We start from the raw sequence: 14,720 nt of genomic DNA on the forward strand, positions 1-14,720 counted from the left end.
CATGGAATTTTCGGAGTTCTTCGAACTGCTCGTACTGACAATATAACATCTCTCACTCACTCACACACACACACAATCTTTTTAGAGAATCAAGGGTCCTTTGGTGAAATAGAACTGCAGTGTTCTTGAAAAGTTCAATGACACCCAAATACTCACCACTTGGAAAATGTGGCCCTCTGGTCTGTGCCCTCGTCAAAGCGCTCTGCACTGCCTGCTGAAAGTTCTTCCCAGGAGTCTGCTGCTTTGTATACATGCTGTATATTGAACTTGCCGCCACAGTCTGTGGCTTTCGAAAGGGGGGTGGAGGGGCCTCTTTGGCTGACTGAGGGGTGAAAGGTCTCACAGCTGCAGCAGGAGGAGTTTCTTGTTTGGGAAGAGCCTGGTCCTGATTAGGAGGCAAACCACTTGGGGACACGGGGATTCTTTGCTGGATCTGCGGAGGGGCAGGTGGCGTCAGCGGCTTCTGCTTGCTTCCCACAGTTGCAATCACCAGGGGCAGCTTCTGGACATTACCATCGGGCTTAACATCCGGGGAGGGAAGCTGACTGGCTTGACCAAAATAAGGTAAATTGATCTGTTTTGGCTTGGTGGGAACAGGTGGTGGTACTTTTGCTATGTTTTTAGAACTCATCTGTGAGGCAAAACAATAAGCAGGAGAATTAAACATGTATTCCAATCATAATAAGTTAAAGGTTAAACTAAGCTTGTCTACTAATGAGTTAAAAAGACACTTGGATCTGCAAATAACATGTTGAGAGAGTAAAACTCTCCACCTTTGCTTCTGAATAGTACAGAAGAGTAGGGAGTTTGGATTTATACCCCACTTTTCTTTCCTGTAAGGAGACTCAAGGCAGCTTACAAACTGCTTTTCTTTCTCTCCCCACAACAGACACTTTGTGAGGTAGGTGGGGCTGAGAGAGTTCCAAAGCACCATAACTGGCTTAAGGTCACCCAGCAGGTTTCATGTTTAGGAGTGGGTGGAGTCCAATTCACTAGATAAGAGTTCAATGCTCATGTGGCAGAGTGGGGAATCAAACCCAGTTCTCCAGATTAGAATCCACCTGCTCTTAACCACTACACCACGCTGGCTCTCAAGCCAGCCTAAGATACAGCTTTATAGTAATGACTCTGAATAATACTTCAGCCGTTCTGTAAATCTTGAGTTAGTAACATATATCGGCTGCACAGACATCATACATTATTAGCCCTGTATAAAATCTAAATGGGACATGGTATACATTTCTACCACACATATGGTTAAATTTCTTTCACATTCAGGCAAATAACTGCTACTGTGTAATGAACTATCACTGAGAAAGAAAGGAGAAGATAATCACTTGCCAAAGGTAGCCACTGAGCCCTTGAAGTCAGTTTTAAACCAAATCTCAGGTCATATATTATATACAATAAATTACACACAAGAGACTGAGTCACTCAGCAAACATTCCATGATAACAGCATTCACAGAATTTTTTTCTAAATACCTGGCCATCACGCAAGAGGTCTTCACTACTCTGATTTTTTCTCAGTGTACCTGTTGCAGGAATTCCAGTACCTCCATTTGAATCAACAGAATCAAACATGGAAAAAGGGCGTACTTTCTTCTCTCTAAGAGGAATGTCACCCTCAGCAGCTGAAAAGAATAAAAAGTCAGATTTAAAACAAGTAGATGGAGTACTCGTGAAAAACAGAAAGACTAGTTAGATGTAGTGCAACAAATCTGTGGCAAATGAAAATGAATGTTTGTTTTGTAAAATGAATTCAAAAATCACAACTAAGCAGGCACAGAAAAAAATGACTGATGTCCACTGTAAGGAATAAGTCAGTAAACTGGAAACCAATTTCAATTACCCAGGCTGTACATTTACTCTCAGGAGGTGCAACGGAGCTTCTAAGCTGAAGATGGAAAAATTCAGCAGCCCACTCCTACTGCTGATGGAAAATCATAGCCCGATCCACTGGACTGAAGTAAAGCACCTGAATACATTGGCATTACCCTGTCACTTCCTCCATCCGAATTCTCCACTCAATCTTTGAATAAATTTCATGGTGTCCAATTTATTTCAGAACATATTTAGAAATGTATATGTTACCACTCCAGGAACCAGTTAGGAATACTATCTCACTGTAGAAAATTCCAAAGCAGAAACATTCTTTTATCTTGGCCAACAACAATAAAAACAACTATTAACCCAATAAGAACCTACCCTGTCCTTCACTGTTACCATTGGCTTTTGCTGTTGAGGACGTTGGTGCTTGGTTGATAAAGTTATCAGCGCTTGAATTATTCCAGTCACTAATAACCAGTGGAGGTTTTGAATCAGCAGAAGCAGGACCTAATGCAAAGAGGAAATGCACAATGGAAATGAGAAAGAAATACATTTTACGGCCCATGCAATCGCACAATGATGCTATAGTCCTTAAAATGATAATGAAGTATTTTCTCTCTGCTCTTAACACGAAAAATGTTAAATCTAGCAATCAAAAGGAGAGTTTATCACAAAGCAGAGAAAGTAGCAAAAAGAAAGCACAACTAAAGCAAGAAAAGTATTTTTGAAATTGGTTTCTTTGTCTCAAATAGATTTGCTATTAGATAATTTTGGCTTGAACACAGAGAATGTTAATATTTTATAGATGGTTCACTTTGCACTAAGCTGCGATAAGCCTCTTTAATTAACAAAAAAGGGGCAGGATTGTCAGAACAAGAATGTTTATGTTACTTAAAGAAAAAATAATCTATCAGATCCGGGGGGTGGGGGGAGGGTTAGAATGTGAAGTGGTCTTGGCATGATTGGACAGGGCTGCTGCTGGCACAAGGGAGAGTTCACAATTTCTTCTAAGACTGCAGGAAATCCTCCACACTCTGTACCCAAATGCTGCTCCACAAGGCTCTCCCAAATAAGAATTAATGACAAATCAAATGACAAATCAAGTACAAAGCAGGATTCTTTAGCTTAATAACACAGTGATATTGAAAGGAATGTGGATTCTGAGACCAATTCAGACATTAAAGTGAATATTAGACTTGTATTTTGGAATCGTCCAGTAACAATTCCCTTCTGGGAACAGATTTTAATTGTAAGCAGAGAAATGACAGACTATGTACAAAAAATCTGAAAGGAAGCTATTTTAAAAACTGACAATACAGAAATACAGAAATAGTCACATTTCTGTGTGAATACAGAATACAGTACAATACAATACAGACAATACAGAAATAGTCACAGCCTTAGTAATAGGGGCAAGAATAAGTATCACTCCAAATGGAACTCTATAATCTCACCATCATTTATAGAATAATCTAGAATACAATATTATTAACAAAGATGACTTATTCTAAGAGGAAAAGAAAACAACAGGTTTGTAAAGAACTGGATACTACTCATTGAATTCTGGATATTATACAGCCTTGTGTATTATTTTTCTAGATATAAACCATACGTTGAAAAAGAAATGAATGTGGATTTTGAGACCAATCCAGGCTGACTATGAGCTTTTTTACCCCCAACTTGAAAATACAGAGTTGGTTGCATGGTGCAACCCATGGTGCAATGGTTGCTGTCCCAGTTTGTAGGGTCTGACTAGGAATAAAGTTTGGTCTCTACAAATCTGCAGGTATGCAGATGAGTGCCTACTGCATGTACTGGTGACTAGAAGAGGCACTTTGTTTGCTTTAAAAAAATCAGTCCAATTTTGTCAGCCACTGGAGCTCTATTGAACATTGCCAACTACAGAGTAGTCTGGCAAGATCTGCTTTTTCATCATTGCATGATCCCTTAATTTCCACACAAGTTATTAGAGATTTTGTATAGAAGTGCATTTACAGAATGCTTTACATCCATATAGATTCCTGTTATTGCGAGAGAACAACTGGGAGCTATGAGATGCTGATTCACTCAAGGCTACTCACATGCAACGCACACATGAGCAGAGAGGGGAACCAAATCTCTGCTAAGTTCAAGCCTAACATTCACAAATTTCACAGGGTTAGTCACAGAGCAACTTTCACAGAACATTTAACTGCTTCAGAAAACAGGTTACTGGGCAGGAGAGGATGCACAGGTTACATAACTGAATCCTATTTCTATGCTAGGAATAAAATGTATCTTTTTTCCAAAAAGAAGCCTGGCATGAAGCATTGAGCAGCAGCCCAACCTGAGATTTCACAAACCAGGCAAGTATATTTAAGCCATTACATAAATTGAGGCATCCATATTTTGCGCACCATTCTTGAATACGATTAATCTATTAATATTTTTTCTTGCAGAGTCCAAACTTTGACTCGCTCTACGGGAAAACCAACTATATAACAATTTGCTAAATTCCACACTTTTTGATGACTTCCTTCTTCTATTCCCAGGTATATCATTAGCAAACAGTAAAATCTTCATTTTCCACTTTGAGATAGAAACATTTTTATTTGCACCCTAATGTTAACATTCTATGGAATATTTATCATATTAACAGAATTTGCACTGAGTATTTCTAATTAATATCAGGATAAAACAGACATCAGATAATTATTTCTGTGCTAGAATTTTGAAGACAGACATACCTTGTAATATTTTTGTATTAACAATTTTACCAAGCTTCCTATTCAAACAGAATAAACTTGCACAGGATGAAACAAACATCTGTTTAAAATTCAGACCTCACCTCTAGGCAATTAAACTACTTGGAAAAGCTAGTTAAAAACACAAAACACACCATTGTTCCTTTCAGACCAATAAATTAAAAGGGACAAGCTAGTTAGCGTACCTAATGTCATGTTTGAAATAGCAAAACCAGATGAAGTGAAACAATGAGTGTAAAAGGCAAAGCATTTTAAATGGATAATTACCAACAGGAGCCTTCATTTGTGAAAGAACACCACCTCTCATATTTGGAAGGGTTTGGGTTTTCAATGGACCGTCAGGAGTTTGTAAGGTTGCAGTTCCATCTGGAAAGGGAGGTTTGACTAGAAGTTCATTCCTTGAAGCAATGCGTGGCATGGTGGAAGACTGGATGTAAGGACCAACAGCCGCCACTCGACTTGGAGTTGATACAACTGGCTGTGGCTGATTCCCATCTGAAGACACCTAAGAATACATAAAGAGAGCAGGCTGTAACCACAAAGTCATTTTTCCAATCCAGCTGCATTTTCCATACAAAAAAACCCATACTTGCCTACAAAAGATTAATGCTGATGTATTACTTAAAATGTTTTCATACTGCAAAAGAAATTTCACCACCTAGGATGCATGTGTAGCCTCTCAGTTAATCTCCCTCTCCCAAGTTTTAAAATTTTTAATTCAGAAAATGAAAAGAGGATTTTTGGCACTCACTGGTACATTCTCTTTCTGCTGTAATGCAGCCTTCTTCTTCCACAGCCGTTCCCTCAGCTCATTAACACGCTTGTCCATTACTGCCACCTCTGAGTTGCGTTTGTTTAAAGAGTCCCTCTGTTGCTGCAACTTGGCATTCTGCTCTTGGTTCAGTTTGTTCCTTAACTTAATACATTCAAGACAGGAAAATCAGGGACAAATTGCAAGGCAGATGACAGGATGGAAATTGGCAATTTAAAAAATAATGAGAATTGTAAAAAGGAAGGCATGTCAGGAAGTTTGGGTTGGAGTTTGCTTCTTTAAGCAGCATACCGGGTAATTAAAAATCTAAAACCTAAAGAAACACTGCATCACCTATAAATATGGTTGTGTGGTTCTTTGACTTTTTTGCCGGGAAATGGTGAACCAAGATCTTCTGCAAGGCAATGAATGGCCTACCCCCTTTAGATATAAATTGCAGTTTAGCAGATCTGATTTGCAATTACCTGAAGCTCCTTGTACAGGCGGTCAAGCTCAGCTACAGCCGACTGGTTGTCATGGTAACCATCAATCCGACCATTCTTTAGCATCTCCAGTTGTCTGGTAAGTTCCTCTACCTTTGACACAGCCAGTACCAGTTCTCGTTGTTTTTGCTGGAACAAACTGTTCATCTGTTCAATCTCCTCCACTGGAGAGAAAGACAGAACACAATAGCTGTAGCTGAGAAATGACCAAATGTGGGCTGCTTCCAAGGCAGATGTTAAGGGGACAGAAGCAGCATGCAGCTCTGAAGCACAGAACTCAGCAATTGTCAAGCCACCATTTCCAATTTTTAGAGGCGCTAAACCTTAAGAAAATGTTTTGATTATTTTAAAAAGTTTCAACATGGTATATAAGATAAGCACGAGATTGTACAAGACATCTCATTTTGGCAGCTAACATTGGGGTGCAGGGAGGGAGAAGATAGTCAGATATGTATGATCTCAGACTAGAAGTTTGAGACATGAGATTTTGTTCTGTGACAACTCCAATGAGCCACTGGAAGATTTGTTGAACTGAAGCATTCCTCTGTGTCATAAAAGGCATCCATAAAAGACTGAAGAACTAGAATGTTTTTTAAGAAAGAAATTTGGTTGAATTTATAATTACATATGTGTCTTCTAATGGCAGGGAGTAGATATCTGCCTTATTAAGTTCCATACATTTGCAAATTATAGCTTGCTGGGCAATAAAACAAGCTATAGAGCTAATGAACTAAAAAAGTTCAGACTGCATATATTTATAGGATGCAATTCTCAAAAACTTTTCTAAGAAATATAGCTAGCAAAACACATACAAGTTCATAAAACAGAATTGAAGACAGAGGAATGATAGCTTCTGACTCGACCTTATTATTCATTATACCGCTTCTGAAATGCTAAAGGAAACCTGACTCCAGAGGAATCTCTCAGGGTCAGAGCCAGTTGTGTTCCACCTCACCAGGCCTGGAAGAAGTCGCTGCTGGGAGCCTCTGTACAACCCCACCCGCCAGGCCCCGTGGCCCAGAGCAGCCTGGAAGGGCCAGGCAGGGGCTAAGGTAAGCAGGAGGCGGGGGAGGGGAGCAGGGCCCGGGCACCATTTCCCACCCTCCCCCCGATGCCAATGGTCAGACCTATGTCCTCTGTGCTTTTTTACAGACTATCTGGCCAGGTAATCATAAATTTGTGTATCTTAACATCATAAAGTTATATTTGTGCTCTCATGTCCAATCAAATTTGTTACACATATTCTCTAAGCCATCTTCATCCAATCAATACTATACACTGGAACACCTCCAAATATTTAATACATAGATGAGCAGGATGTCCCTCCCACTGGCTCCTCTCTTGGTGAGCTGGTAGAGGGCTGGGATTCTAGGCTCTCTGAAGCCATCAAGAAGATTGCTCCAAGACGTCCTCTCCGTACCCACCCCAAATCGGCTCCCTGGTATACCAAGGAGCTGAGGAAGATGAAATGGGAGCTGAGACTACTTGAGTGAGTGTGGCGGCAGGTTTGAGGAGTCAAGACACTCGTATCGGACACTTATGAATTCCTACGAGAAAGCCATGGGGAGGGGAAGGAGGGGGAAGAGTGGCATGGAAGGGGAGTGAGGGGAGGGGAGGGAGTGAGGGGTGGCATGCAAGGGAGGGGGAGGCGGCCCAGCATCTGGACATGGCCCACCCACCCTAACGAAGGGAGGGGGAGGGGTGGCATGCAAAGGAAGGGGAGGGAGGGAGCAGAGGGGTGGCATGCAAGGGAGGGTGCCCGACATTTGGACATGGCCCACCCACCCAAACAAAGGGAGGGGGAGGGGTAGCATGCAAGGGAGGGGGCCCGGCATCTGGACATGGCCCACCCACCCTACAGGAGGGAGGGGGTGGCATGCAAGGGAGAGTGCCCGGCATCTGGACATGGCCCACCCACCTTAACAAAGGGAGGGGGAGGGATAGCATGCAAGGGAGGGGGCCCAGCATCTGGACATGGCCCACCCACCCTACAGGAGGGAGTGGAGGTGGCATGCAAGGGAAGGAAAGTAAGGGAGGGGAGGGAGTAAGGGGTGGCATGAAAGGGAGAGGGAGGGGACTCCTAAGGACTCCATGGAACCTCCCCCACTTGAGAACCTAGCAGAGGGGAGGGGTGTCATGCAAAGGAAGTGGAGAGAGTGAGGGGAGGGAGTGAGGGTGGCATGCAAGGGAGGGGAGGGGCCCAGCATCTGGATATGGCTCACCCACCCTAGTGGAGGGAGGGGGAGGGGAAGGAGCGGTGGCATGCAAGCGAAGGGGAGGGAGGAGAGGGAATGTGAGGTGGCATGCAAGGGATAGGAGGGAAGGGGGGGCAGCAACTGGACATGGCCCACCCACCCTAGTACAGGGAGGAGGAAAGGGAGGGGTGGAATGCAAGGAAAGAGAGAGGGGGCCCGGCATCTGAACATGGCCCACCCACCCTAGCGTAGGAAGGGGGAGGGGAAGGAGGGGTGGCATGAAAGAGAAGGGGAGGGAGGGGGAGTTTGGGGTGGCATGCAAGAGAGGGGGTCGGCATCTGGACATGGCCCACCCACCCCAGTAGAGGAAGGGTAGAAAGGGAGGGGTGGAATGCAAGGGAAGGGGAGGGGAGGTAATGAGGGGTGGTATAGGGAGGAGAAGGACCCAGCATCGGACATGGCCCACCCACCCTAGTGGAGGGAGGGGGAGGGGAAGGAGCGGTGGCATGCAAGGGAAGGGGAGGGAGGAGAGGGAGTGTGGGGTGGCATGCAAGGGATAGGAGGGAGGGGGAGGGGGCCCGGCATCTGGACATGGCCCACCCACCCTAGTGTAATAAGGGGGAGGGGAAGGAGAGGTGGCATGCCAGGGATGGGAGGGAAGTGGAGGGGCCCAGCATCTGGACATGGCTCACCCATCCTAGCGGAGGGAGGAAGGGGAAGGGCGGGAGAAGGGTACCATGCAAGGGAAGAGGAGGGAGGGAGAGGAGGGAGGGAAGGGTGGCATGCAAGGGAGGGGAGGGAGGGGTGGCATGCAAGGGAGGGGTCAAAGAAGTCACTGACTAGCTAAAAGCCATCACTACACCCAAAGGCAGCAAATTTCATCAAATAGTGACATGTTGTGCAGAAATAGTTGGTGTGGTATAGTGGTTAGAGAATTCTATTAGAATCTTGGAGATCTGGATCCAAATCTTCATTCAAAGTTTGAAAGGTAACCTTCAGCCAGTCACATATATTCAGCCTAACTTATCTGACAGGCTAGTTACAAGGACACAATGGGGGAAGGAGACTCATGCATGCCACAGTGAACTCCCTGGCAGGATAAAATGCACTAGATTTTTTCTGTTCATCTGTATGTTCTTCCCATCTCAAACTTCTCAGTTCTGTTACTATCTACATTTCCTGTTATGGAAGAACTGCTAACCTGACTTTTAAATCCCTCAAAAAAGAGACAAATAAAACCATTTTAAGACCCAGATGGAGCTTCGTAGGAATGGCTGTTTCTGACACAGCTTCTGTGCTGGTTGTTGAACAAGTTTATGTTTATGTATCTGTGCATGTGGTGATTCAACAGAAAGTCCTAGGAGCATGGATGATGCCATTCCTGCTCAGTCACCAGTTCTGGACAGGTGTTTGGAGCATCTTACCTCAGGCAGCCTTTTGCCCAAGGAGTCCTTTTCACTCACAGGGATGCTGTGCTACAGACAGCTTAGCTCACTGGACTGAGGGAGCTGGCAACCCAGCTCATCAGACTTCTTCATGATTTGCTGTTCAGTAAAGTCTGGGCTGTTTTAAAACTCCATCCCTGTCTGTTTGTGAGTGGATGAGATTAGTACCAAGCCCCTCTTTGTCCCCACCCCATCTGTGACTTCCCCATAGGACTGTCCCTTCATGCATCTCAGATGCTTGGCTCTGACTCAGGGATGTCCATGCAGGAATTGCAGTTGTTGGTTTTTCTGATGCCACTATACTTTTTTTTTCAGCTGCAAAACACAGCAGGCATCAGTGGCACCTTTAAGGCTGACCCCACATATTGATCCCTACCCCTTTCTCCCACACACATGACTGGCTGCCACATGCATTTATCACAGGAAATGGGCTGTTGGGTGGTCCAAGGGTTCTGTGTGGCTGATCTACAATGCGGGGGGGGGGGGGGGGGGTGTGAGTACTGGTTCCCCCACAGCACTGCTGGAATCTGATAAGCCATGCAGGTTGGCAGTGCAGGCACAGGGGACCCAGAGCAGCTTGGGAGCTGCTGCCATGATTATGGCATAGAGAGTTGTACAGCAGTGCTCTTGCCAAAATGATGGATCTTCACTGCAACCCATCAGTTGGGCCATCCAGTTCCCCCTTTTGTAGTTTGCCGGGGCAAAATATCAGCTTCAAGCCGGGGCAAAATATCAGCTTGCCTATCCCCATGTGGGCAGCCCTGGCCACGTTATGCGAGTGCCTTCCCACTAAGTCATGCCTTTCAGTACAATGTCATTGCATGACCCCATACAGCTGGTAGTGATGTCAGGGATGCAGTGGAGTGCTTAATGGGATGCCTATTCTCTTAGCTATTCTCTTAGGATACCAGTCTTTGGCATGGGGGCTGTGGGGTCAAGCTTAATTATAGGAGGGGAAGTGTGGTTTGGAAAGAAATGGTGGCATGTGGGCAGCATTTCTGCTGCCAGTCAAGCCCTTGTCATGGAAAAGTGGGTGTCCTTTAAGTGACATAGCCCATCTCCTATAGGCTGGATCTTTATTCAGGCTGTACTGATGCTGGATCTTTCTTACCAATCCACTGGCTGTCTGTAGGAGAAGTGGGAGTACTATCAAGCAACAGTGGCTGATTCAGTGAATGGTGACTGGCTTCATCTGTATGTGTCACTCACAGGGGCATTGCTGTCTGACTGGTGGGTGAGCCAGAAGTTCTATGTACCCCAGTGCTGGTGCTGTGAAATCTGGCCCTTGCAGGACACATGCTGTTATCTCTCCAGTAGAATGTCCACAGCAAACAAATCAACAGCGTTGTTATTGCGCTGGTGGCTGGCCCTTACTGCCATAGGAGCCCTCTGGAGTGTGCTGAAACAGCCCAATCCTATCCGTATTTACTCAAAAGAAATACCCATGACTTTCAGAGGAGCTTACTTCTAGGCATATGATTGCAACCACAAGAGTTATAAATGTGACATTTGCAACAAAAATCCAATAAATTAAATCTATAATTTCCCAGCAAATTTAACTATGATGTGAACATCTGAACAATGAAATCAAACATGAAGTCAGTCACCCAAGCTCACCTAATTTCCCATTACTGAGTCTTTTCTGCTCCACGTGACCTTTGAGTGCTCTCACTTTCTTCAACTTGGCTTCCTGATTTTCAGCAATTTCTTTTAATCTTTTAAGTTTTTCCTGTTCTGCTGCTTGTTGTTGCTGCCGCTGATCCTGCTGCTTCAAGAATTTTAGCCGCTGCTCCTGAATAAGACATGAATATTATGAAACTGAATCTGTGATATCAAGGTAACATACTGACACTGGATACAGTGATTTGTGGAACAGATACTTTCTGCATATTATGTATTATGCACTACAGTACTGAAAACTGCACTGCACTTGATTATTTTAACTATTAAGAACAAAGACCTATCACTGAAGGAAGTTAAACTCCTGGTTTTTGATTCAGGGTCTAAATACATGCAGAAATTATCAAAAGAAAGGCCCCTTTAGGAGGCTCAAATAAGAGCAGGGAAGGTATGAGAGGGGTCTCATCCCCTGGATGTAGGAAAGCAGCTGGGGGACGGGGGCAGTAGTAGAGGTATATATCACAACATGGGCTTTCGAGGAAAGGGTTACGCCTCCCCATTTCTCAGTACCTCCTCTAAGATGAAATTCACAGCACCTTCCCTCTCCAATGGTCCTCACTGATAGGTATCTCCTGTACAGTTTTACTCTTGGTAGTGAATGGCATGCTATCTCTTTGAAATGTGTCTACCATGGCAGATCTTTTCGTCTGAGAATTCCTGATAAGCTTCCAAGGAACACAAAACACTGCACCATGCCATTTTGTACATTTCAAAAGTGGCAAGGGATTGAACAGGATGCACTAAGGACACCTGGATTCTGCTATGGTCTCACAGGATGGCTTTGGCCATACATCTCACCTTGGAACACCACATTTTAAACCATTTTCAACATTAAGAATCTTTAGAAAACTGATCCTTTTGATGTCATATTCACAGAACATTTCCAAAGAAACTTATTTTAGAAACCTTATTAGCCAGCATTTGCTGCTGCGCCTCTATTTGTTGTTGCTGCCGTGATGCCATTTCCTGCAGTTCAGCCAGGGTCATATCCATCCTAGGAGCACTGACCTTCCATTCAAAAAAAAGAACGAAAAAGATCAAGAAATGGTAACACAAACATTGTATTTTTAAGTCTATTCATGGTAGCTATATTGTAATTTGAGTATCTGGCTGCCAAAGTGTAAGTAAATTTTCCTAGCATTTATGGGAAAAGAGTTCAAGCAACTGTGTGCAATTTGTGGAGTTCATGAGAGCAATGATAGTTAAGTTACAACCACAGCTCTGTTCTACTGGATTCTGGACAGTCATGAAACCAGAAGGTACACTGGACAACTCAAACGATAACCCTCCATCCATCAAGCATTGTGTCCACCAAATGTTTTTAGAAAGTAGGTGAGCCAGGATCTGCAAGGCTTCTGGTTGCCAATGAATATTTGATTCTCTGTGTAAATTTTTTAAAAATACTGCTTTGGCAGCAGCTGCCACCTCAGCACAGGCACCTTGATTGAGTGACTGAAGGTAAGCTGGCTCTGCCTCCTGTGACAGCCATTTGTGGCAACCATTTTGTAGCTGTGTTCATCATGCTGTGTCAGAATTCAAGAGCTGTTTGCAGGATCAAAAAGGCTGAGGATCCCTGAATTAACCTATAAAGCACCATCCCAGGAACAGGGCCAAGTTATATGCCACGGGACAATTCAGTAGATGGAACACCTGCCTCTCCCACAGCATGAATATCAAGCAAAACCTATCCAACCAAGTTTCTGCACTAATAATGTCAAGAAGCCTCAAACTTTGTATTGTACATTGGCTGTTTCTCCTATGTCACTTTCAGCAGAAAGCTTCCAGCACTGAAGGGTGCAAAGAGCACTGCTTGCTTCCCAAGTAAAACAGTGTTGTACACTTTCTCTGCAGATGGAAGTGATTGCACAGACCTCTAAGGTATAAATGAGAAACCCAATTACCATTGTGGTCTGAAGCCCATCCAAAGTGATGTCATATGCTTTATAACCTTACATCAAAATTCCAAATACCTGAAGTAGTAATTTTCAATATATGAATTTATCATTAGCCTTTTGAGGCTTATTTATAAGAACAAACAACCGGGAAAGTACAAAGATATCCACATCAGTGAGAGATTTCTCTATTAAAATTAATATGCAAACTGATCAGAAGAAATTATCTGTTTGATGATATTTCAGTGACATAACTACTTACTCCGTTTTCCATTCTCCATTCACCAGGCATTTTCACACCATTTCTCTTTATGCCTGGATCTTGCAATCTTGGTCCACTCCCTTTATTAAGCAAAATGATCCAAAAGGAAAGATAAAGTATAAAGAATTATTTTCAGGATTTCTTTCCAACTTTCGTTCTACAAGGCTGAGATGAGGGAATGGAGAAGAATCAAGGAGATCTGCAATTTTAGTCTGGGAACAAGGTCACCCTGTAACATTTGTAAGTCAATGTAAGCGCAGCTGCAACTCTGTCATATTCTGCAAAAATGTTGCCTATGCAATAAATGCATTAACCTTGTCTGATACACAGAGGACAATAAAAGAGAAAAAAAATCTCCTTTTTCATGAAAATTAAAACAGACGTGCTAAAATAGCACAGTATGTGAAGAATGTGCTTTACATAAACTTAACCTTTATGGCACAATCAAGGGAACAGACCTGTAAAACATGTATACTTTACCTCAACACATTACATTGATATTTCATTTGCAACAAAAATTCAAATATGCAGTCAGTGCTCCATCCACACATCCTTGGAGACTGTGCAATCACTGTACTACAGCAATCATTCAAAGAAGGATTTTCTTGTGTGGGCAAGCCAGTGCCATTGAAAATTATTACTGCAGCATAGCAATAGTACAATACCCAACAATGAGGGACACAGTACTGGGCAATCAAAAGAGAAACCAAACAGGCTTCTTCATATGAGCACTGGAAGCACAGGAATGATGCGCAAGCGAGCCAATCAGTTTCATTAACCTACTGTATGGTGTATCGATTGTGTTAATTTAATGTCATTTGCCTGTACCGCTTTATCATCTTAGTCATTTTAAACTCTGGGGAAAGGTGGTATCTAAAACAACGGGATCACATAAGAAATACAGACGAAAGCAAACAAACTGAGTTATGTGATTCCCAAACTACTACCTTGCTAAATCAATAGAACACAACTACAGATCTAAGGCCTTTCCTGGGGATTGGACGAGCTTCTCTGAAGAAGGATATTCTTCTGGTGAGAGACAAATTCAAAACACTGAGAAAACTGTATCAATCCCGAGCAATTTACACGCCACTGAAATTTGGACACAGGGGGCTGGGCACTTCTGCCATGCACAAAGCAGCATGCCAAGTAAATGTGGATCAAGTCCGCTTGCCCCACCACCCATCCATACACCCAGACTTTGGCCAGAAGAGCAGAGGACCTGTTGGTGTTCATTTTGAGGGCTTTTCTCAAAAGCCACTGCTTTTAAAACAGTGTACTCTGCTTTAACAGGGTTATCTCTGGATTTGCACCTAATGTCACACAAGGACCAAGAATGGCTGCTTACCAGCAGAAACCAGCAGAGAGGAGTAGCAGCAGAAGAGACTTGGCCAGGAAGAGCAGAGTGACTCGCATTTT

General features: G+C 43.5%; 1 protein-coding gene across 1 annotated transcript in view; it reads right to left on the minus strand.

Annotated features, from left to right (window-relative positions):
- TP53BP2 (tumor protein p53 binding protein 2) overlaps positions 1 to 14,720 on the minus strand; it is a 59,887-nt gene that overhangs the window by 12,103 nt on the left and 33,064 nt on the right. Inside the window, 9 exon segments of the mRNA XM_048504131.1 lie at positions 157 to 631; positions 1,485 to 1,633; positions 2,208 to 2,336; positions 4,841 to 5,078; positions 5,325 to 5,489; positions 5,810 to 5,991; positions 11,085 to 11,259; positions 12,054 to 12,155; positions 13,302 to 13,381. Coding sequence (XP_048360088.1) covers positions 157 to 631; positions 1,485 to 1,633; positions 2,208 to 2,336; positions 4,841 to 5,078; positions 5,325 to 5,489; positions 5,810 to 5,991; positions 11,085 to 11,259; positions 12,054 to 12,155; positions 13,302 to 13,381 — 1,695 coding nt within the window.

The sequence above is a fragment of the Sphaerodactylus townsendi genome, linkage group LG01, assembly GCF_021028975.2.
Source record: "Sphaerodactylus townsendi isolate TG3544 linkage group LG01, MPM_Stown_v2.3, whole genome shotgun sequence".
In the NCBI taxonomy this organism is placed as follows: Eukaryota; Metazoa; Chordata; class Lepidosauria; order Squamata; family Sphaerodactylidae; genus Sphaerodactylus; species Sphaerodactylus townsendi.